The sequence below is a fragment of the Candoia aspera genome, chromosome 3 (genome assembly GCF_035149785.1).
Source record: "Candoia aspera isolate rCanAsp1 chromosome 3, rCanAsp1.hap2, whole genome shotgun sequence".
NCBI lineage: Eukaryota > Metazoa > Chordata > Lepidosauria > Squamata > Boidae > Candoia > Candoia aspera.
In genome coordinates, this window is record NC_086155.1 from 122070616 (window position 1) to 122093611 (window position 22996).

Here is a 22996-nt window from a genome sequence, read left to right on the forward strand (position 1 = left end):
TGTGCTGATTGTTGGAAGGCTACAGTATTAATGAAATCGTATGTGGAGCATTATCCATTTCCTGGTCTCAGCACTGTACTTCAAACCTCTAAATCAGCCTTTTTCAATCTTTTAATCCTGGAGGAACCTTGAAATATTTTTCAGGCCTCAGGAAACCCCTGCACATTCAGGCTCAAATATAGGCCAGAAATTACAAAGTTATTATATTTGTTTCATGTGTAGGCCTTAACGGTGTTCTTAAACTAAAAATAAAGAATGAAACATACCTCTTTAATGTGAAGTTCCCCGAATTTGAAATAATTTTTTAAATACATTGTGATCTCCCAGGAAACCCCTAGTGACCTCACGTGGAACCCTGGTTGAAGAACCCTGCTCTAAACGTTTAACATAGTTCAAACCCTTGTTATCAAACTATCAGCCATGACATTTAACAAGAGCTATCAAGAACCAGAACTTTTACAGTCTCTCAGTTGAAAACACATACAGTATGACCTTGAGCAGTGTTCCTAATTTTTTCTCTCTCTCTTATTTCTTTGAAGGGGCAAATATTAATGCAACAGACCCAGGCCGCGGATTCACTCCTCAAGAATGGGCATGTTTCACAGGAAGAATTGAATCTGCATATCTTATACAGAGGCTTATGGACAAGCCATGTGCTGAGCAATTTTGTGATCAATATGTGCTTGAATGGCCAAAGATGAAGGAACTTCTTGCCAAGGCTACAGGTACAAAAACTTGCTTGCAGAAGATCTCAGAAACTTTGAGTTCCATTTTAGATTTCAGAACTTTCCATGGCCCTGAAGAAGATGGGGTCCTTGATCACATGGTTAGAACAACAACAAGTTTAAAAAGCTCTTTTGTTGCCATAGCTTGTAGGACTGTGTGCCCTGAAAGTCCCCCTGCTGTAGGAAAACGTAGGCCAGCTGTGCAAGAAATTCTTAGGCAACAAAGAGCTAAAGAACTTCAAACTTTGGAGAATAGGGAACATTTTAACAGCTATAAGAAGTTGTTTCAGAATTCCAGAATTACATTAGTGTCCAAAAGGAAGGAACGGAGGGCCAGCCTGCAGCCTTTCAATTTAAATATACCTCGGGTCAACGTTGTGGTTCCAAGGAAAAGCAGCCTGTTGCCACTGCACTTGCTAAGAAGAAGCAGTGTCCGCCCGGGGATCGTCATCCCCAGAGTCCGTATAAGTAAGGCACCTCGGCCTGTTTTCCAGCCAGAGAAAGTGAAATGGAAAAGTAGTGCCAGTGATGGGACCTACTTGCAGATTCCGAAATGGAGATATAAGGAGCTGAAGGAACAAAGGAAGAAGGTTGAAGAAGAAAAGATAAAAGCCGAAGCTCAAAAACAAGCATCTCTGCAGAGAAAAAGGACTTAAGTCAAATTGCTGTTGGTACCAATAAATGGGTTGACACGGTATATTATATAAATTTAAGAAAGGGAAGATCAAATTTTCTTTAAGAGACTTAAGAAATGCAAGGCCTCTGTATGAACAATGTTAACATATGGAAAAGATTATTTTTATAGAATTTAACAACTGTCGTCCCAAAAATAAGACAAAGGGCAATAGGATTAAACTCCAAATATAGAAGCCCGGTCCTCATTCACAGTTTACAGCAGCACTCCCATACCATGTCCTGAATGCCCTAGTCTTCTCCCTGGGGTGCAGGACAAGATCCTCATCCCATCCCCAGCCCGTGGGTGAAACAGACTTAAATTATCACAAAGCAGTCTTTTCCCCTTTAAGCCAATACTATCACCCCTTAGCTTCAAGGTATGTAAAATCTGTACTACTTCCTTATTCCTAATCTGAGAGGTGAAGTCAAGGGCCCTGCAGCAGGTGTGATGGGTGGTGGTGGTGTTTCAGAGTGCTGAGAAGTATGGGCATGTCCTTCCCTCTCTGCTCACTCCGAGCATCCACCCTTAGCACTTTGGTTCCTGAATTCTTTTCATGCCCTTGCTTCTCCTTTCCTGTTTTTTGAAATCAACTTCTTTTCAAGGTACTGTAGAGAAAGAACAGATCTCTACTATTTTATCTGGGGAAAGTAAGGGGGGTTGCACAATTTCATATTAATGATATTCCAAAATAGCACCCGAGGGGATCTAATTTTTAGATGTAGGAGCTCTGCTTTTCTTTATTGCAGTGTTTACAAAATGAGAGCTGCTCAATTAGCTTTTGTCCTTTGTTTGCCATGGATGTGTCATGTTCAATCACCCCTCCCCCTTCCCCACTTTCACACTACGAGTAAGAAAAGTGGTTGCCCAGTAGCTAGTCGGTTTCCATTCTCTCCCATGGAACCTGGCTGGTTGCACACTCATGGTAAGGTTTATCTACCTCCTTCCTCTCAGGAGCTATTCCTGTCCTGGTGTGTTCCCTTAATTCACATTTTTTTTTAACTTGGGACATGGCCAAATGGGGAGTGAGAGAAAGGGCAGACACATCAGCCTGGTGCTCAAGCCGAGTCCCTCAGTCAGAACCATCCTGTTTGTGCTGTCGTGCTCTGATTGGCGGATGTATTCCTACATGATCGGTGTCATGCTGAAAAGGTTTGGAGCAAAGCCAGAAGAGGAAAACCAAAAGTCTTGCCTATAATGAATGGTGCAGTTACAAATCAGGACACCACTATTTGGTAGCAGTGGGAGACGCGGTAGAAGGATTGGCAATGCGATCAGCAGGCTTTATGCCAACACAAGGATGGATAGAAGGATGGTGAATTCAGTAGTAGGGAAAGGCCCAGAGAGTTTAAGAAGTATCCCTGATAAATAAACATAAAGCAATGATTGAGGAAAAAGCGTGGGCTTTCAAGGGAGTATCTAGAGAGGTAGAAAAGAAGGAAAAGATGATACAAATTCCTTATTCAGGATATGTGAGAAGACGTTTGAGAGATTTTTAAGTATGCTGTAGGGTTTTTTTCCTCCTACCAGCTTAAAATACAGACCCTCAGCTTGTTGCCTGCCTATAGAAAATAATGCTAATCCAAAACATTTTAAAGGATATAAAAATCTCGGGATTTGGCAAAACGAAACTCCCCTGTATAATTATGTTTTAATTTCGAGAACTAGAATTAAGGTAAACAACTTGTGGCTGATGTATTTCCTAATGATGGTGTTTTATTGCTTTGTTACTAATTGAAAAAAATGAAGTTAATATAAATTGGGCTTATTTTATAATAACTTGTTATATTTCTACAAAAACCTCCCCAATTATTTTTCAATATTATGTTCAATTGAAAATCTGATCAAATTCTAGTATAAACTGAGCCCAGAAATAATTATGGCAATTGCATTTACACTAAAAAGATGGAATAAAGAAATATATTTTCTTCAGACTTTTTTTTTTAACATATACATTTAACATATAACCACCTCTTTTGGTTTCATTGCTAAACATTACAAAAAGAACTCAGATGTTTTCTTTAAATTGACTGGGTGACTTCATGGACATACCCTTATGGCTTTTCTGGCAAGCAGATAGGAGTGGTTTGCCTAAAAGTCTTCAGGATTTTACTTTCCAGGGATTTCTTGGTACTCTCCTGTCAAAGTATTAACCGGGCCTGCTTAGCCTTTTTAAATCAGCCAAGGTCAACCAGGTGCTGCCACCTAGCGGGTGAAAGAGTAATGCAAGCTATTAATTGCACTGCCCTTACATTTTCTTGCATGTTACTCCTACAAAAGGGATTTGCTTTAAGACCTAGGATGACAAATACCTCATTCCTCAAAATAAACAGAATTGCACAGTCTGTACCAATCTTGTTTCCTAGTTTAAAAAAATTGCACTTTTCAGGTAAAAATACCCCTTAGGGTTAACAACAAAAAATTAAGGGCAATATCGGTCAGAAGGGAGTTTCCATTGTGCAATTCATTGATCTAAAAGTAGTTTACAGTGCAATCCTATCCATCCCAACTCAGAAATAAAATCCTGATAGGATTACAACCATAGTTTATACACGCCTGTTCCATGTATGCAAGGCTGTCACAAAGTGCCTGTTTGCATTCCTTTGTCAATTCTGTGCCAGCTAAAACTACTACTGCACTCATAACAAGAAAGCAAAATACACCAATTTTAATGGCATGCTATAAAGAGATGGATAACGTTTTAAAACAGGAACTATTTTTGTAATAAGTGGATGACTTTTTAGCTGCCCGTAGCCAGAACCATTCTTTGATGAGCTCTGACGTAAAAGGTGTATTTTCTTCAGAGCCAATATAACATACTTCTGTATAAAATCACTAAGTCACCTTCCCCCTAAATCAATCCACTCCAGTAAGCAGGTACATGAATTTGCAATTGAATTATTTTGTAAAGGACAAATTTGTTTGAAATGCACCACTGTATTCACTCAGGGATGAAGTTCAGTAGCAATGTTTAAAGGTATAACCCATTTGTACCAGCATATTATGTAATGATAAAACAATAAATTATGTTTTAATTATGGAATATTTTATTTATTGAGTTCTGCTTGGGGCTGTTGTGTTAATTTGTCCTGATCTCTCAGTTTCAGCATAGCCCTAATCTCAGCTATAATTTCCACTTCAAAGCCATCTGCAGGATTTAGAGGAGCCATCTGAAGGCAGCCAGTGCTACAAGAGAACACCTCGTGGGTCTCACAGGAGACCTGGAACACATAGAAGGAACCATATCAGTTGTCTGGTGTCTCCCACTGAAGAATGTTGACTTTTTTTTATTTCTGATTAAGCAGTGTGTGAAATGCTGGGTCACCTAGTTCAAAACATTAGCATCCGTTTTGGCTGATGACAAGATCTACTCTACTCCTAAATTACTGTTCCAATTCAAATTTCATTTTCTTAGTACTAAGACTTATATGATGCTCCAATTCCATTCAACCCTGAGCAGCTTACACTGTATACCCAATAACAAGATTAAAACAAGCAAAATACAGCAAGGACATAATCTCTGACAGCCTCAAGAGCACACAACAATGATCAACATCCCTCTTCCAGCACAAATGATCACAAACAAATCACTCCTTCTGATACAGCCAGACCTTAATGGCTTTCCAAAAGCTTTGCAGGGTTGGGATCAATCTAATCTCCAGGAGAATACCGTTCCAGAAAATGGGAGCATTAAAAGAGAAGATTGGTCCTTGTGGCCTTGGCTGCTGACAATTTCCTTTTGGAATTGGGCTTCATCTTTCATCCATATTTTTCTAAAATGCAAGTCTTTTAGAATTATATTCATTTTTATTATGTAATAGTTGTAGTGATGTCATCTTTTCAGATACAATAATCTTTTTATTGACCAGAATATATAGCAATATTCTACATCTATTGTTAATAAAGAATTATATCTGTAACCATTATTTTTAGACTATCCACATTTTAACCAGACATTTTAACCTTGACAGGATCAAGACTGATTTGAAAGTGGATTTAAAAATGACAGTCTACAAGAGCGATATGGAAAAGGATGTTATATTGGACATACCAAAAAAAACAACAACCAGCTGATGTCTTAATAATTAAAAGGGATATACAAATAACCAAGAGAGTGACTTGGATAATTTTCCTAAGTTAGATTTACAAAAGAGGCTTGTCAAAGTTTGGGACAAAGAAAAAATGAAAAGAAATCAAGTTTTATGACATTATTTGATGGGACTAAAGATCAAGATTGTTAGAAGTAAAAGGAAAGAATATAAAGTTGGCTTATTTGATCAAGGTTAAAATAGATATGTTGTTATTTCTGGTAACTCTTAATGGACTTTTGCTGAGATCAGAACTGAAATGACAAGGTTTTATGAATTTGTTTACAGATAGGAGATGGGATATGGGAAGAAGAGATCATTTGTTGTATTTTAAGAGAGGAGATAAGTTACTAAAATTGTTTATATTTGTGATGAACGGGGAAGTCACTTCTTTATATATTTCTTTTCTTTTTCTTTACTATATTATTTTTTCTATCGTTTATTTTTATTTATTTATTTTCTGCACCTATTTTTTCTTTTTATTCTTTTTTTAGTTTGTATTAGTTTTTACTGTTGTAATCTTTAATAAAATTACTATAAAAAATGAAAATGAAGTTCAGGGAAAGCTTGTCTCAGGGAGTAAGATGTAAGAGACTGTAAGTAAGATGACATTCCTATCTTTAAGAGGTTGGTACCTCTTGGCCAACTTAAGCTTGTATACATGCTCTTTATCTTGTTTAAAAACTTTTAAAAATAAATAGTTCCTAAATAATAATGTATGTCATTCAACAATTCCTGATGTTGTGAAAATTGTGAAAATAGTTTTAGACACAAATTCACCCATCCACTACTGTTAAATTGTTTGTGGAGGCATTATTTTGCCAAATGTCGGAGATGAGAAATAGTCTCCTATAATATACAATTATTGCTTTCTTTACCCTTATATATAGGGACGCGGTGGCACTGCAGGTTAAACCGCTGAGCTTGCCGATCGGAAGGTTGGCGGTTCAAATCCGCGTGACGGGGTGAGCTCCTGTTGCTAGTCCCAGCTCCTGCCAACCTAGCAGTTCGAAAACATGAAAATGTGAGTAGATTAAAAGGTACTGTTTCGGCGGGCAGGTAACGGCGTTCCGTGTAGTCATGCCGGCCACATGACCACGGAAGTGTCTACGGACAAACGCCGGCTCTTCGGCTTTGAAACGGAGATGAGCACTGTCCCCTAGAGTCGGACACGACTGGACTTAATGTCAAGGAAACCTTACCCTTATATAAATGGATGGAAGGCCAACTTCTAATCTCAACATCGCTCCCTGTGTACATGGGAGAAAAGCTAGAATTGCTCCTATGAATTTGTTTTAAACCATCTCTAATTCTTCTAGTTTACTTAAACCCCAAATTGGGGCCCCATATGTTAACTGTGAGATTGTTTTTCCTGGAAGATCTTGAGAGCAGGCCTCCTTTTGAATAAAAAAAGGAGCAAATGGTTCTCATTGATTTCATAGCCTTGCTGATGCTATATGTGTTTTCCATGATAGCGTTTCAGTAAAATGGAAGCCCAAATACTTGAATGACCTCACTTGTTCTATCTCCTTACCATCTAGGGTCCATCTATGTCTCTTTGGCCTTCTGGCAAATATTTTTATGGGATAATTTATTAGTAGATACTCTTCCCTAGAACAAATTCCAAATACCATCAAGAGTATTATTCCAATTAATGTTGTTGACATAAGTACTATATCATCAGCATACAATAATTTAGAGGCCTTCCTACTTCCAACGATGGAGCATAAAAGGAAGGATTATTCTACAATGTTGTTGATATAAAAGTTAAAGCCAGTATGCAACCCTGGTGGACACTTTTTGTTGTTTTAATCTGGTTTGTTAGGGTGCTGATTTATTCGTATGTGCATGTAAGTGTCTTCATATAATTTATACATTAGGTAAAATAAACTTCTCTCTCATCAGTGGCTAAAAACTTCTCCCATAATCTTTATTTATTGTATCAAAGGCAGATGATAAATCTATGAATGCTGCATCCAGGCATTTTGAGGGGCCATTCATTGATTTGTGGATCAGATATTGTAAAATACTGGTCTGTAGTGCTATGTCCCTTTCTGAAGCTGTGCATTCTTCTGCTATTATCTGCCTAGTATCCACGCAATCATTCAATCTATTTAAAAAATACTGTATACAGGGAGGCAAGCAGAGGGGCTCACCAATCAGGGAATGCCTTAAAAATTTCTGGGGGTAACATGCCATTTCCTGGGGCCTTACCAGCTGTCTGTTGTGAGATTATTCTTTTTACTTCTGTGGAAGTTACTAGGGGCAATTTTAGTGATTTTTTAAATATTTGTTGTTTATTCGTTTAGTTGCTTCCGACTCTTCGTGACTTCATGGACCAGCCCACGCTAGAGCTTCCTGTCGGTCGTCAACACCCCCAGCTCCCCCAGGGACGAGTCCGTCACCTCTAGAATATCATCCATCCATCTTGCCCTTGGTCGGCCCCTCTTCCTTTTGCCTTCCACTCTCCCTAGCATCAGCATCTTCTCCAGGGTGTCCTGTCTTCTCATTATGTGGCCAAAGTATTTCAGTTTTGCCTTTAATATTTTTATATTTATATTTTTAAATATATCTGTACCCATTAACAGTTAGTTTGATATTCTAATATTTTCAAATTGATTTTTGAAAAAAGCTATCCAAACTTCAGGTGAAATCTGTGCTTCTATTACTACTTTTATTTCTCTTGGGCCTTGGGAAACTAATTCCCAGAATTCTGTATCCTTATTTTGTAAGCATGACAGTCTTAATTCCTGCCACTGGCTTTTATAATACTCTTGTTTCCTCCTCCTTGATACTTACAACATATTTTAAATTCTTATCTTGTTTGGTATGGTATTGTTAGTCTACTAATTATGAGTGCAATGAGTGTGCCTCTTAATAAAGAAAGCTAGTTTTGGAATAATTGATACCTAGTTTTTCATTAGAGGTGACGGACTCGTCCATGGGGGAGCTGGGGGTGTTGACGACCGACAGGAAGCTCTGGCGTGGGCTGGTCCATGAAGTCACGAAGAGTCGGAAGCGACTAAACAAATAAACAACAACAACAAAAAGATTTTCATTGCTGCAATAAAATGCTAGCGTTGCAGACAATGCCTCAAGCCAATCAAAGTCTAAGATAAAATAACTCTGTTGCCAACATATTAAGGGATATAACTATTTGCTGACAGTAGAAGGTGAAACTCACTGTTTGAAAAGTCTTAAAATGAGCAAATATGTGATCTTATTTGACTCCTTTAGCATGGATCAGAGAAGCCTCTGGGATTGGTACAATTGACATGCATGATAGAGTTTTCATGTAATATAATAATTAAATCAAAGTAATTGGTGATCTGTGATAGTGGATGTGCCCCAGCCTTTCCCTGAATATTGAATCAAATGATTCCTTCATGTTAAAGACCTAGTAGACGATTGGCTTCTTGACTGAAACAGAAAAAAAATTGATATTATTTGTACTATTAAGGATGCTTAAGGAAAAGTATATAATGGCTGTGATCTAATAGGCAAGCTTTTATCTTTTATACTTTATAAAATTGAGTTAAAGATTACCAAGAAAGAAATTAATTATTTTTAAAATGCGGTAGCTCTTCTGAAGTCACATACATGCCTAAGCTATTTATCTGGTGGCATCTGTATCTCTTCAGGACATAGTAGATATTAAATCTATGTAAACAGGAAATACTACTGGTCATATGACTATCCTATTCAGTGGTATAATACATATAAAAATTATTTGCTCCTCTGTTGTTGGAGTTTTATAATTATGCTTTTAAAAAAAATTTCCAGCTTCCTCCAATGATGTTTGAATAACTGATTTTGAAGGCTGATAAAGATTCTGCTGATTGTACAGCTTTTGCCTACTATCCTGGCTAAATATTGAAAATCTGCCAGAATTTTGACAGAGATCCTAGGATGTAGATTACAGATGGTATTACTTTTGTTATTGTGCAATCTGGCATTATAAAAGGGTGACAAGCCTTGGATAATTTATATTGTTATCTTATATATTAGATATACTTTCAGTAAAATTGGAATCAGGAGTGTTGGTGTTATTAGACGTAGAAAATCCCTTTTTAATTGTTTTTTTAAATTCAAGATACAAAGTTTAGTAAAAAGGAAGTTTTTATAAAGGTTCACAAATTAAGATAAAATTAGCTAGAGCAAGATACAAATTCAAATGTTAAAATACTGAAGAAAGTCTAAACTACTCAAAGTTACGTTAAAGGTAAAGGTTTCCCTTGACGTTAAGTCCAGTCGAGTCCGACTCTAGGGGGCGGTGCTCATCTCCGTTTCTAAGCCTTGGAGCCGGCGTTGTCCCTAAGGACCCGTCCGTGGTCATGTGGCCGGCATGACTGCACGGAACGCCGTTACCTTCCCGCCGAAGCGGTACCAATTAATCTACTCACATTGGCATGTTTTCGAACTGCTTGGTGTGCAGGAGCTGGGACGAGCAACGGGAGCTCACCCCGCCGCGCAGTTTCAAACCGCCGACCTTTCGATCGGCAAGCTCAGCAGCTCAGCGGTTTAACCCGCAGCGCCACCGCCTCCCTTCAAAGTTACGTTACCTAATTGCAAATTTGCTAAGAATATAAAATACTGAAATACAGAATACTAAATTAAAAAAAGATTTCAGATATGGAGATGAATCTATCTGGAACAGAATACAAGTGTAAATGCTAAGATACTGAAGAGGGTCTAAAGTACAAAAGCATTAAGGGTACTTAGTTGCTAAACTGCAACGTATATAAGATACTAAAATATAGGATATTAAATTCTAAACAGGTTATACAAGTTAACTCTAGCCGGAAGAAAATATAAACACAATACTAAAAGACTAAAAACTGTGCATAGAATGGTCAGGGCTTTGATTGTATGGTCAAGACCATCACCTTGATTTCTCTTTACTGCTCCTGCAGATGCTGCCAAATAGCATATAAAACAAATGCTACAATGAGGATGAGTGTCTAAAATACTGAAACACTAAATTACTAATTGATTATCTGCTAGGTATGTAAGGAACTACAATATGGAATGCTAAGATATGAAACTGTAAATCTGCTGTTGCAAAATAGTAAGCTAATAAATGATAGATTAGAATGGGCACAAAACCTTCAAGTGATAATATGAAAAAAAGAAAAAAGTGATAATATTGATCAAAATTTTATGAGCAATGTACCATATTCAGAATACTGGATCATCTTACTCTTAAAATGTTGCCCTGCAAGATAGTCATTTTCACTTCCTAGAATCACATCACTACTGTGGACAATTATCTCTTAATTAATTTGGAATGTTTAGCAAACTGGTTACATCTTTCCAAATTAGATTGAAAGGGTGTTATAGCTAATACTGCTAATACACTTCATTTTATGTATTATATCTCTGAATTTTTAGATTAGGACTATTTATAAAAGTTTGGAGTACCAAACATCTGAAGCTGGTATACTGTTCTCCTGTTTTGGGACCAGTGATATCCCACCTGCCACCAACATAAATCTGATTATGTTTGATTTTAATTATTATTTTTTTTCCTCAAACAATGATAGGAGACATAATTATGGAATTGTTAGAGAAGATGGTTTGTTGTTGTTTATTCGTTTAGTCACTTCCGACTCTTCGTGACTTCATGGACCAGCCCACGCCAGAGCTTCCTGTCGGTTGTCAACACCCCCAGGTCCCCCAGGGACAAATCCATCACCTCTAGAATATCATCCATCCATCTTGCCCTTGGTAGGCCCCTCTTCCTTTTGCCTTCCACTCTCCATTAGGAGAGCATCAACATCTTCTCCAGGCTGTCCTGTCTTCTCATTATGTGGCCAAAGTATTTCAGTTTTGCCTTTAATATCATTCTCTCAAGTGAGCAGTCTGGCTTTATTTCCTGGAGGATGGACTGGTCTGATCTTCTTGCAGTCCAAGGCACTCTCAGAATTTTCCTCCAACACCACAGTTCAAAAGCATCGATCTTCCTTCTCTCAGCCTTCCTTATGGTCCAGCTCTTGCAGCCATATGTTACTACAGGGAACACCGTTGCTTTAACTATGTGGACCTTTGTTGTCAGTGTGATGTCTCTGCTCTTAACTATTTTATCGAGATCTGTCATTGCTCTTCTCCCAAGGATCAAGCGTCTTCTGATTTCCTGACTGCAGTCAGCATCCGCAGTGATCTTTGCACCTAGAAATACAAAGTCTTTCACTGCTTCTACATTTTCTCCCTCTATTTGCCAGTTATCAATCAAGCTGGTTGCCATAATTTTGGTTTTTTTGAGGTTTAGCTGCAAGCAAGCTTTTGTACTTTCTTCTTTCACCTTCATCATAAGGCTCCTCAGTTCCTCTTCGCTTTCAGCCATCAAAGTGGTATCATCTGCATATCTGAGATTGTTAATGTTTCTTCCAGTGATTTTAACTCCAGCCTTGGATTCCTCAAGCCCAGCTTGTCGCATGATGTGTTCTGTGTACAAGTTGAATAGGTAGGGTGAGAGTATACAGCCCTGCCGTACTCCTTTCCCAATCTTAAACCAGTCCGTTGTTCCGTGGTCTGTTCTTACTGTTGCTACTTGGTCGTTATACAGATTCTTCAGGAGGCAGACAAGATGACTTGGTATCCCCATACCGCTAAGAACCTGCCACAATTTGTTATGGTCCACACAGTCAAAGGCTTTAGAAGAGTCAATAAAACAGAAATAGATGTTTTTCTGAAACTCCTTGGCTTTTTCCATTATCCAGCGGATATTGGCAATTTGGTCCCTAGTTCCTCTGCCTTTTCTAAACCCAGCTTGTACATCTGGCAATTCTCGCTCCATGAATTGCTGAAGTCTACCTTGCAGGATCTTGAGCATTACCTTACTGGCATGTGAAATGAGTGCCACTGTTCGATAGTTTGAACATTCTTTAGTGTTCCCCTTTTTTGGTATGGGGATATAAGTTGATTTTTTCCAATCTAATGGCCATTCTTGTGTTTTCCAAATTTGCTGGCATATAGCATGCATTACCTTGACAGCATCAACTTGCAAGATTTTGAACAGTTCAGCTGGGATGCCGTCGTCTCCTGCTGCCTTGTTATTAGCAATGCTTCTTAAGGCCCATTCAACCTCACTCTTCAGGATGTCTGGCTCTAGCTCACTGATCACACCATCAAAGCTATCCCCAATATTGTTATCCTTCCTATACAGGTCTTCCGTATATTCTTGCCACCTTTTCTTGATCTCTTCTTCTTCTGTTAGGTCCTTGCCATCTTTGTTTTTGATCATACCCATTTTGGCCTGGAATTTACCTCCGATGTTTCTAATTTTCTGGAAGAGGTCTCTTGTCCTTCCTATTCTATTGTCTTCTTCCACTTCCGCGCATTGCTTGTTTAAAAATAATTCCTTATCTCTTCTGGCTAACCTCTGGAATTTTGCATTTAATTGGGCATATATCCCCCTATCACTGTTGCCTTTTGCTTTCCTTCTTTCTTGGGCTACTTCTAGTGTCTCAGCAGACAGCCATTTTGCCTTCTTGGTTTTCTCTTTCTTTGGGATGTATTTTGTTGCCGCCTCCTGAACAATGTTGCGAACTTCTGTCCAGAGTTCTTCCGGGACCCTATCTACTAAGTCCAGTCCCTTAAATCTATTCTTCACCTCCACTGCATATTCCTTAGGAATATTAGTGAGCTCATATCTAGCTGATCTGTGGGTCTTCCCTAATCTCTTGAGTCTGATCCTAAATTGTGCAATAAGAAGTTCGTGATCTGAACTACAGTCAGCTCCAGGTCTTGTTTTTACCGACTGTATAGATGTCCGCCACCTTTGGCTGCAAAGGATGTAGTCAATCTGATTTTGGTGTTGTCCGTCTGGTGAAGTCCATGTATAAAGCCATCTCTTAGGTTCTTGGAAGAGAGTGTTTGTGATGCAGAGTGAGTTGTCTTGGCAAAATTCTATCAGCCTATGTCCTACTTTGTTTTGTTCTCCCAGGCCATGCTTACCTGTAATTCCAGGTGTCATTTGACTGCCCACCTTAGCATTCCAGTCTCCCGTGATGAAAATAACATCTCTTTTAGGTGTGTTGTCCAGTAGGTGCTGCAGATCCTCCTAGAACAGCTCTACTTCAGCTTCTTCAGCATCTGTGGTTGGGGCGTATATTTGGCTCACTGTGATGTTAGATGGCTTGCCCTGAATTTGAATTGAGATCATTCTATCATTTTTTGGATTGTATCCAAGCACTGCTTTAGCCACTTTACTATTAATTATGAAGGCTACTCCATTTCTTCTGTGGTCCTCTTGTCCACAGTAGTAGATCTGGTGGTCATTTGATGTGAAGTGGCCCATCCCAGTGCATTTCAGTTCACTGACGCCCAAAATGTCTATCTTTAATCTTGACATCTCACCAATAACCACATCCAATTTGCCCTGGCTCATAGATCTTACATTCCAGGTTCCAATGGTGTGTTGATCCTTAGTACATTGGATTCGCCGTTCACCACCAGCACCGTCGGCTGCTAGCTGTCCTTTCAGCTTTGAGCTAGCTGCGTCGTCATGTCTGGGGCTAGTTGAACTCATCCTCTGTTCCTCCCCAGTAGCATTTTGACCATCTTCCGACCTGGGGGTCTCCTCTTCCGATGGTATACTGACATATCTCTGGTTGTACTGATCCATTTAGTTTAGATGGATAGAGAAGATGGTAGACATATTTATTTCTTCAAATACTAATTTCCAAAGCTGTTGGACCTCTGGACACTCTCACCAAATGTGCCAGAAAATTCTTGTATTTTCACATCTCTTCTAACAGTCCTTAGATACAGATTTTGACATTCTTACTTTTTATTTTTTGAAAATGTCAGTGAGCTTTTCCAAAAATGCAACTTCAAGGTTTCTGCCTCCATAGAGCATTTCCATTTTATATAATAATATTCTTCCCAACCTCTTATTCCCATAGATGGTTTAAAATCCAATTTGCACTCCAGAAATCTCTAATCAGACACTATAGATATTATTTTTTAGTCAGTGAGAAAGCATAATGCTGGGAGTTTTTACTTATTCTTTGTAGAATCATAGAACTTTTGCATGTTGTAGCTAATGTAATCCTAAAATATTAGTGAGAGTTAATGAGTGAGCAAGTGAGAGAGAGAGAGAGAGAGAGAAGAGATCATGCTTTTAAATCTGTATAGATTTGCCTCTTTCCAACTGTAGAGGAGCCTGGAGATGGCCTTGAAGAAGGAATTCAACAGCTGTTAGGTTAAAAACTAGTGTAGTCCTTGAAAAGAGGGGAGAATGAGAAAGAAACTCAAGATTGCCCCATCTTGATTTGCTTTGGTATAAGAGAGGGGAGAAGGAATATCTGTCAGGCTTTCACAATTCTGTTATTATACCCTGCATCAATAGAGTTCCAGTAGTGTTTGTGGAGTCTGATTTCTGACTTGACCTACCTCAAAGGGCTGACAACACCTCTTAATTCACTGGGAAGGACTGGTGTCCTCTAAGGGAAGGGTTGTTGTTGTTCAGTCGTTAAGTCGTGTCCGACCCTTTGTGACCCCATGGACCATAGCACACCAGGCCTTTCTGTCCTCCACTGTCTCCTGGAGTTTACTCAAATTTATGTTCATTGCACTGGTGATGTTATCTAACCATCTCATCCTCTGCTGTCCCCTTCTCCTTTTGCCTTCAGTCTTTCCTAGCATCAGGGTCTTTTCTGGTGAGTTGTCTCTTCGCATTAGGTGGCCAAAGTATTTGAGCTTCAGCTTCAGTATCTGTCCTTCCAATGAACAGTCAGGGTTGATTTCCTGTAGGATTGACTGATTTGACCCCCTTGCAGTCCAAGGGACTCTTAAGATTCTTCTCCAGCACCACAGTTCAAAAGCATCAATTCTTCGGCACTCAGCCTTCCTTATGGTCCAACTCTCACAGCCATACATTACTACTGGGAAAACCATAGCTTTGATTATACGGACCTTTGTTGGCAAGGTGATGTCTCTGCTTTTTAATGTTTTAATATAAAAGGGAAGGGTACAATGCTAATTTTTGGCACCATTTTCATCCAATTCCAATAATACACTCCAAGAAAGGATTTTGCAAGTTCTCTTCCTGCCAGTTTAATATCATTTTCTCATTAAACAGGATTACATCCAGAACGTAACTATGTAAATGTGATTATTCTATCCATTTTTAAACAGGTCTTTCAATATAATAAAGGCAATATGTTTCAACTGAAAGGCTATAAAATGTAGCATTATGTTAAACTCTTCTGAGATTCCACAATATAATAATTTTAAATTTATACATGACTTTTCCTTCTTAAATACACATTTTATAAGTTACATTTTCCTTTGTTAAGGAAACTGGCAGTTTGAAAGCTATATAATAATTTAGGAAGTGGAATCCTTTTTTATCAATGCAATTTTCTCTGGTATACGTAGGTTTCATAAGTGCCATAACTTCAGTTGTTTGTTGATTTTTTTGAATTAACAATTTTAGTGCCCACTTTAGAAATGTTTTGGAATTTAAATTTTGGGACCAATATTGATGAACTGAGCTTTGGTCTTTTTAAAATTAATTTTTAATCCTGCTGCCTCTCCATATTTAAGTATTTCCTCAATAACAAAAAGAAAATCCTTTATTTGCTTTGGGCAGCATCAAAATGATGTCATCTTGAAAGGCATTCAAATACTCTCCACCCATTGGACTATTGCTGCCCCCAATATTTGGGTTGCTCAGTAATTTCAGTAGGAGAAGCTCCAGCAAGATCATATCAAGTAATAGTTCCTCTTGAAATAGTTATAAACTTTGACTTGAACTCATTGACTCATTGTCTGACATACAATATAATTTCCTACCCGAAAAGACCTTTTATATAATACTATAGACATTCTTAGAGCAAGTTTTGGGCAAATATAGCCATCCATCCATCATACAGTGACAGAGGTTGACTTTACCTTTATCACTCGATATATGTTTTCCATTTCTCTGGACTCCAAGTGACCAAGCCCCCAAACTGCTATAGGCCCAATTAGTCATGCAACCTCTCTGATACCATGGCAAAAGCTTTGTTGCTCTTTTAGTTGTGATTCTGCTGTATTTCTGGCATTAAACACCACAAGGCATATTTGGAAGATGTTGAGACAGAAGTATAATTCAGTTCTGACCCTTATTCACATGATAATCTCAGTCTGATTAAAAAAAATATATTAACGAGCTAATAGGGGTAGTAATACTTGAGGTGATCTTACTGCTTACCAGGTTTTTAAAACATTTTTCTTACTGCAAGAGGAATATGGATTCTCAAATTAAAACATGTTTTGATTTCACAGTTTGGTCCAGATACGTTAGAAGTGAATTCAGTAAAACTCCTCAGTTCTTTACTGTCAGGACTGAAATGTGTAGGACAATTCCAAATCTATAGTATTTATAATAGACAGCTAAGGGGTACTATTAAGGTGGATATTATTATTATTATTATTATTATTATTATTATTATTATTATTATTATTATTATTCACACACTGTGGAATGAACCAAATCACTTATATGAACATTTCAGTGGTTAGGTTTTAAAGAATATTAAGAATATTTCTGTGAATTTAAGATGTCATTAATTAAAGTTTTTTGTTTTTTATTGAACAACTGAGAGGTTTGTTAACATAGTTCTGGAAAGAGTAATATGTTTAAAGAAGTGAATGTCAGTCTGAACTACATATTAAACATTTGGAATTTGTTATCATGTGAAGAACTATGGATTTCTTTAGGATGACAGGGTTACCAGTTTTGGATTGATATGTTTTTGTTCTCTGCTTATGAACACTCTTTCAACAAAATGGAAAGACTGCTCTGTATCATTCCATGTAGTCAATGTTAAATGCTATTTAAAACCTGAACTTAAAAAAAAATGTATTCTAATATGTTTGTGTCACTTGGTTCTTTTCTTCTTGTATTTGTTAGGGGTTCTTTCCTTTTTTTGTACCTTTCCCCCCATTTCCTTCTGTATAGTAAAGCAATAAAATTTTAAAAAGTGCGTTATGTGTTTGGTTTTTAAATTTTTAAAACAGGGTAGGAGCAGAAGAGCTTAGAGCAAAGAGAAAGACATATTCCCCCAGCCCAATCTGCTTCTGTTTGGTGCAATCCCTTAATATTTAAAGGGACATTCCTGCCATATAAGGTCTTCTTGCTTGTTTGGGGAATCAGTGCTTCTATCTGTGTATTGTCTGTATGCTAGTAGTGACAGCACTGCTGTTAGGTGCTCATGTTAAATTGAGCCTAGGACAGCTTCCCTCTGCCCACTCCAATTTAGAATTAGGTACTCTAAGCCTATTCCCATAGACACCCTAAAGAAATCATGACTGCGAGAAACAGGAGAGAGGCCAGGGTCTCTAATCAAGGGAGGGACAGGTAAAAGCTGCAAGGGGGATGAAGTTGAGGAATGTGTGTCACCTTCCTTTTGTGGAGGACGATGCTGAGGCAGGCCCAGTGTGGTGACAGCTCTTCCCCTGGGACAAGCAAATGGGATGGTCTTGTTGAATCTTCAAGTCAGCCATTCTTCTCCTTTAGAACCCAAAGAACTGAGGATTGGGAAGACCTGCCCCATTGCGAATCCAGGCCCACAACTGGCAGTAGTGGCCAAGGCAAACCAGTAGACAGCCCATCACCACCAAGGCAAGTATATTGTGTTGCACAGTAGCACTTCATAAGTGAACTCGAAAATCCATGTTGTGATGCCTGAAGCCATATGGTATGGCAAGTTACGCCATGGACAAGCAACAAGACATCTGACCTTAGGTGTTTCCACAATGGCTAAAGGAGCTGTCAGAAGACAAGCAGCATGTCAGGGTGTCGAAGGTGCTGGATTCCAAAGTCACCTGCGTCTTGTTCTCCCCAGTACCAGACCTGTAGTCCATATATGCAGGTGATGCTGTGCATATGTGAGCAATGCAAGAATGAAGTTTCAGGATTGCAGACCCTATCACATTCATTCATTTCACAGCAAACATTTTGTTCAGTCTAGATGCAGGACATTGCTTCTTCACTTTCATCATGCACTGTTGGGAGAGATAAGTCTGAAAGGGCTGTAATTGTGCACACCTCTTGTGCTGCAGGACTCAGGCATAGGTTAGCACTGTTTCCTACTGAAGTGCTGGACATGGTTTCAATCACACAAGTTAAGCATGTTATGATACAAATGGTGCAGAACTGGCTTTCAGGATTGCCAAACCTCTTCAAGTGCATTGCCCATAAGCTGGGCCAGATTGTGTGGAACAGCTTTGGGCTAGAAGAGGCCTACATCAGGATCAACCCTTGTTACCAAGATTGCCACAGCACAAGTACCTTAGGAGACTGTTATTTTTACCAGAGTATGAAGGGAAGGTTCTGGATAAACACCTAATGATCTCTCCATCCTCCAAACCTGATCATTCCATTTTCCTACTGTTCACTGATTTTCCTACTTATCAGGGGGGAGGGGTTCCTAGTCACCTTCCAGCTTGATTACTGCAATGCACTCTACATGGGGCTGCCCTTGAAGACAACCCAGAAACTTCAACTGGTCCAGAAAGGATATGTCTTGGTATGCCCATGTAACACCTCTGCTTTGTGAGCTGCATGGTTGTGGCTTGCTTCTGGGTGCAATTCAAGGTGCTGGTTGTTACCTATAAAGCCCTACATAGTATAGGGCTGGTTACTGAGGGACTGTCTGTCTCCCATGGCATCTGCCCAGCTGATTTGATCCTGCTAGGTTGGCATACCCGCGTGCAGGCATCCCCACCCCCAGCCCAGTCTGGGAAGCAGAAAGTGCAAGTTCCTTGCCAATTACAGAAAGACTTTCTCCAGGCGCTGAAATCTGACACTTGGTTGCTAGCTAATAAAGATACTGTTTCTTTTGAAAACGGTCTGGCATGGGTGCAACACCGCCTTTATGTACCCAAAACTTTATAGCATGAATATGGACACCGATGTAAAGCAAATCAAAAGTGTATTTTCCAAGAAGCTTCTGCCTAGACTACTTTGGATTGCTTAGTTGACCTGTGTCTATCAAAGTGCTTTCATAATGCATGTAATACCATATTGGTTTGCTGAATTTGTTGTGGTCTTGTCCCTTGATGTTGCCTTCAGGAGTGCATTTAATAAACTGAAATACTATCTTTATTCCTTGGCTGTTAGCTGTATGTAGAGCACTGGTTCTCATTTTCCTGATGGGCTGTAAATGCTGGCATTTACATTGCTTGGGATGGAACGTTCAAGCTAAGAAGGCTAACTCACGGAAGAGTGTGAGAAGCCGAGATCTTTGTCCTATCTGTTGGGTCCGTGGCCTCAGGGTAAGAACAGAGTTATCTGTTCTAAAAGAGTTGCCTGGGATTTTTGTTTAATTGTCCTGTATGTTTCTGCAATAGTTTTGCTAATCTTTTTGCAAATTGATTCACCAGCAGCAATCAGAAAGGACAGCCACTCAATCTTCATTATGGAGCTGCTATTTTTGTATCACAGGTAGTGGAAGATTAAAGGGTTTAAAGTATGATTAAAGTAAAAGTTAGATGTATTTTAATTCTGACTGCTGCTACCTTGCCTATTTGCATAAATTTACCTTGGAGCTTTTTGCTTTTTTTCTCTTACAGGATATTGAAAATTTAAATCCTTTGCAGTATGGAGAAAAGTCTAATAGAAACTCCATCTAACTTTGTCCAAACTTTACTAAACAATTGATAACCTTAATGCAGTATTATATTAATATGATTTAAACCCAAAAAGCATTCAACATTCTCTAAAGAATGAAGAAGACAGTGACAAGAGTATTTAACATAACATGGTTATGTTAATGATTACATTGCATAGAAGGTTCTAACAGCTATCTGGGTAAATTAGGCTTTCCTTGACACGCGGTGGCGCTGCAGGTTAAACCGCTGAGCTGCCGATTGGAAGGTCGGCGGTTCGAAACCGCGCGGCGGGGTGAGCTCCCGTTGCTAGTCCCAGCTCCTGCTCACCTAGCAGTTCGAAAACATGCAAATGTGAGTAGATCAATAGGTACCGCTTCGGCGGGAAGGTAACGGTGTTCCGTGTCGTCATGCTGGCCACGTGACCGCGGACGGGTCCTTACGGACAACGCCGGCTCCAAGGCTTAGAAACGGAGATGAGCACCGCCCCCTAGAGTCGGACACGACTGGACTTTACGTCAAGGGAAACCTTTACCTTTACCTTTTACATTCACTTACATGGAGCGAGACATATTTAAATATACAGGACTGTTTTCCAAGAAGAAATGTAAAGGATTGCACTGCCAGGCTTTTATAAATCCACACCATGTTAACTTTCATTGGAACTTTTGTGGGTGGGGAGTAACTAAGGACTTCCACGATCTTAATTCAAATGGAATTTACTAGCCATATAGAATGGCCTGCAGGGAAGCCGCTAGATCAGATTTATCAAATCTCTGAAGAGCTGCACTACATGGCTGATAAACTACATTTGGCTTGGTGGAGTTTAAACTGTTTGTATAATCTCCTTGATTGCAGACACACACACACACAGTGGTATATTTCTTGTGTATCTATCATAGTGTTCAATTGTGGGGCTGTGCAGTATTTCAGAAATAATTAGGAAAAGGCATTTTGGAGTGCACAGAAGCCTGGGATTGTCTAGCTGCCCTTTGCAGCTGCCACATGATCCTGAGAAGAGGGATTTTAAGGAGTTGCAGACAGGTGCACCTTTTGGGATCAGATCCAAAGCACAGCCCAGACCTTATTAAATAGTTCACATTTAATGGGAAGAATAGCACCTCCTCCCCATTCCACACCTATGTGACATTGCCATTATTACAGCACAAAGGTCTCAAGGTTACAGGAACAAGAGTGAAATCCAGTGAATGTACAATAGTGAGTTGCAATTTGAACTTTTAATCCAGTTTTATTGAGAATAAATGAGGACCTGAACACAGGGTATTAACTCTGCAGTCTACAGAGAAGCGTCATATTGAAGAGTGATTATATGCACGTTAGTTTTGAAGTTATGAGTACTTACACATTTATAAGGACAGCCACAGGTACAACTTTGAGAGCCAGAGTTGCTTTTTACCTCCTCTCATCCACAATGCTTTTCAACTGAGTTCTGAAGAGAATTGATGTTTGTGTGATCCAGATGTTAGCATTAGTTTTAAAACGTCCAAACACAAAAAGAAGTGAATTCATCATACGACATATGTTAAACTCCAAATAAAATTGTTGGAGCACCCCCCACTGAGGCTTGCAAGCCCATTTTTCTAAATGGGAGCTGAATGATTTCTCATCATTCTGTGCCTAATGCATTAGTGTTCCAACTTTGAAGTAATGCCTGCAGCTTTGATGTATAATTCTTTTGAGGAACTCAGTTTTAGAAAAGAGGTGGCGGTGTTACATCTTGTGCTCATAACATTTAAAAATGATAGCACATTTATGTGATGCTTAGAATTTAGATTTGGCATTTTATTTTCATTTGTCACAAGGTAGGAATTTAAAGCTGTGGAGTATGTAGGAAACAAATATATGTTCTCAAAGCAGTTTTGAATGTACATAAAGAATAAAATAGTTGAAGCACTGTCATTAGCTTACTATACTCCACTTATTCTATATCCCCAGAAATCTTACTGGTACATATGTACAGAATTGCATAAGTATTATAGGAATTCTCTTGCTGGCCTTTTTTGGGGGTGGGGGTGGGGTAGAGTCCAAACTAACCCATGTAGGTATAAAAATACTGATTTCCCTTTCCATTTGCCCTGGTCAGAGAGAGATACTCTCTTTGCCTTTGTATGTCCATATACAGATAACAGCATGAAAACCATGTAAAATGATTATTTACTTTAGCAAAGATACTTTACTGTAGTGCCAGTATGTTTTTTTAATCACAATTAGACTTAATCTACATATAAAGCAATCATTTAGATAGTGGTAAAAGAGCACAATGTCACTTCCATCTGAAAAATTGGGCAATACATTGTATGTGGCCCTAGCAGTGCTGGTGTTGCTGAATCAATGTTTGTTAGGCAGAATAATTTATGGCATTTGTCTATCTTATTTTTAACTCACCTTTATTATTTTTATAAATAACTCAAGGTGGCGAACATACTTAATACTCCTTCCTCCTATTTAGCCCATAATGTACTGGATATCACTTTATATACCTGCCCCTCATTTTTCATCCCATTCCATTCCATTCCATTCCATTCCATTCCAAATTTGTCACTGCCCATCTCCTCCCACCAGAGGGACTCTGGATAGAAGTTTCCTTCTATCAGCTGGCAATCAGGTCTCATTAATTTCTCACATCTTCAAAATGGAGACAAATCAGCCAATTATTGTTTAAAATGCAAAACAAACAAAAGCAGATCTAGGTTTCCACCAAGAAATAAAGAGGTCCATATATTGAAGATCAAATTGCCACATTCACAGAAAGGCTGGCAGGCTTTTATGAAAAATCGAATACTTGATGTTGAGCAGTAAGAGGAAGTAGCCTATACACCCATATCGGAGCACATGTCCAATCCTTAGCCCACAGGCCTTCAGGGGTCCTTGAATTCAAAGAACTTTCT

At 38.8% G+C, this 22996-nt stretch overlaps 1 protein-coding gene across 1 annotated transcript in view; it reads left to right on the forward strand.

The window, feature by feature from the left end:
• Positions 1–1832, forward strand: part of ANKRD33B (ankyrin repeat domain 33B) — a 41853-nt gene extending 40021 nt beyond the window's left edge. Inside the window, exon 4 of the mRNA XM_063299933.1 lies at positions 540–1832. Coding sequence (XP_063156003.1) covers positions 540–1381 — 842 coding nt within the window. The 3' untranslated portion in view covers positions 1382–1832. The remainder of the gene's footprint in view (positions 1–539) is intronic.
• The last annotated feature ends 21164 nt before the right edge of the window (positions 1833–22996 follow it).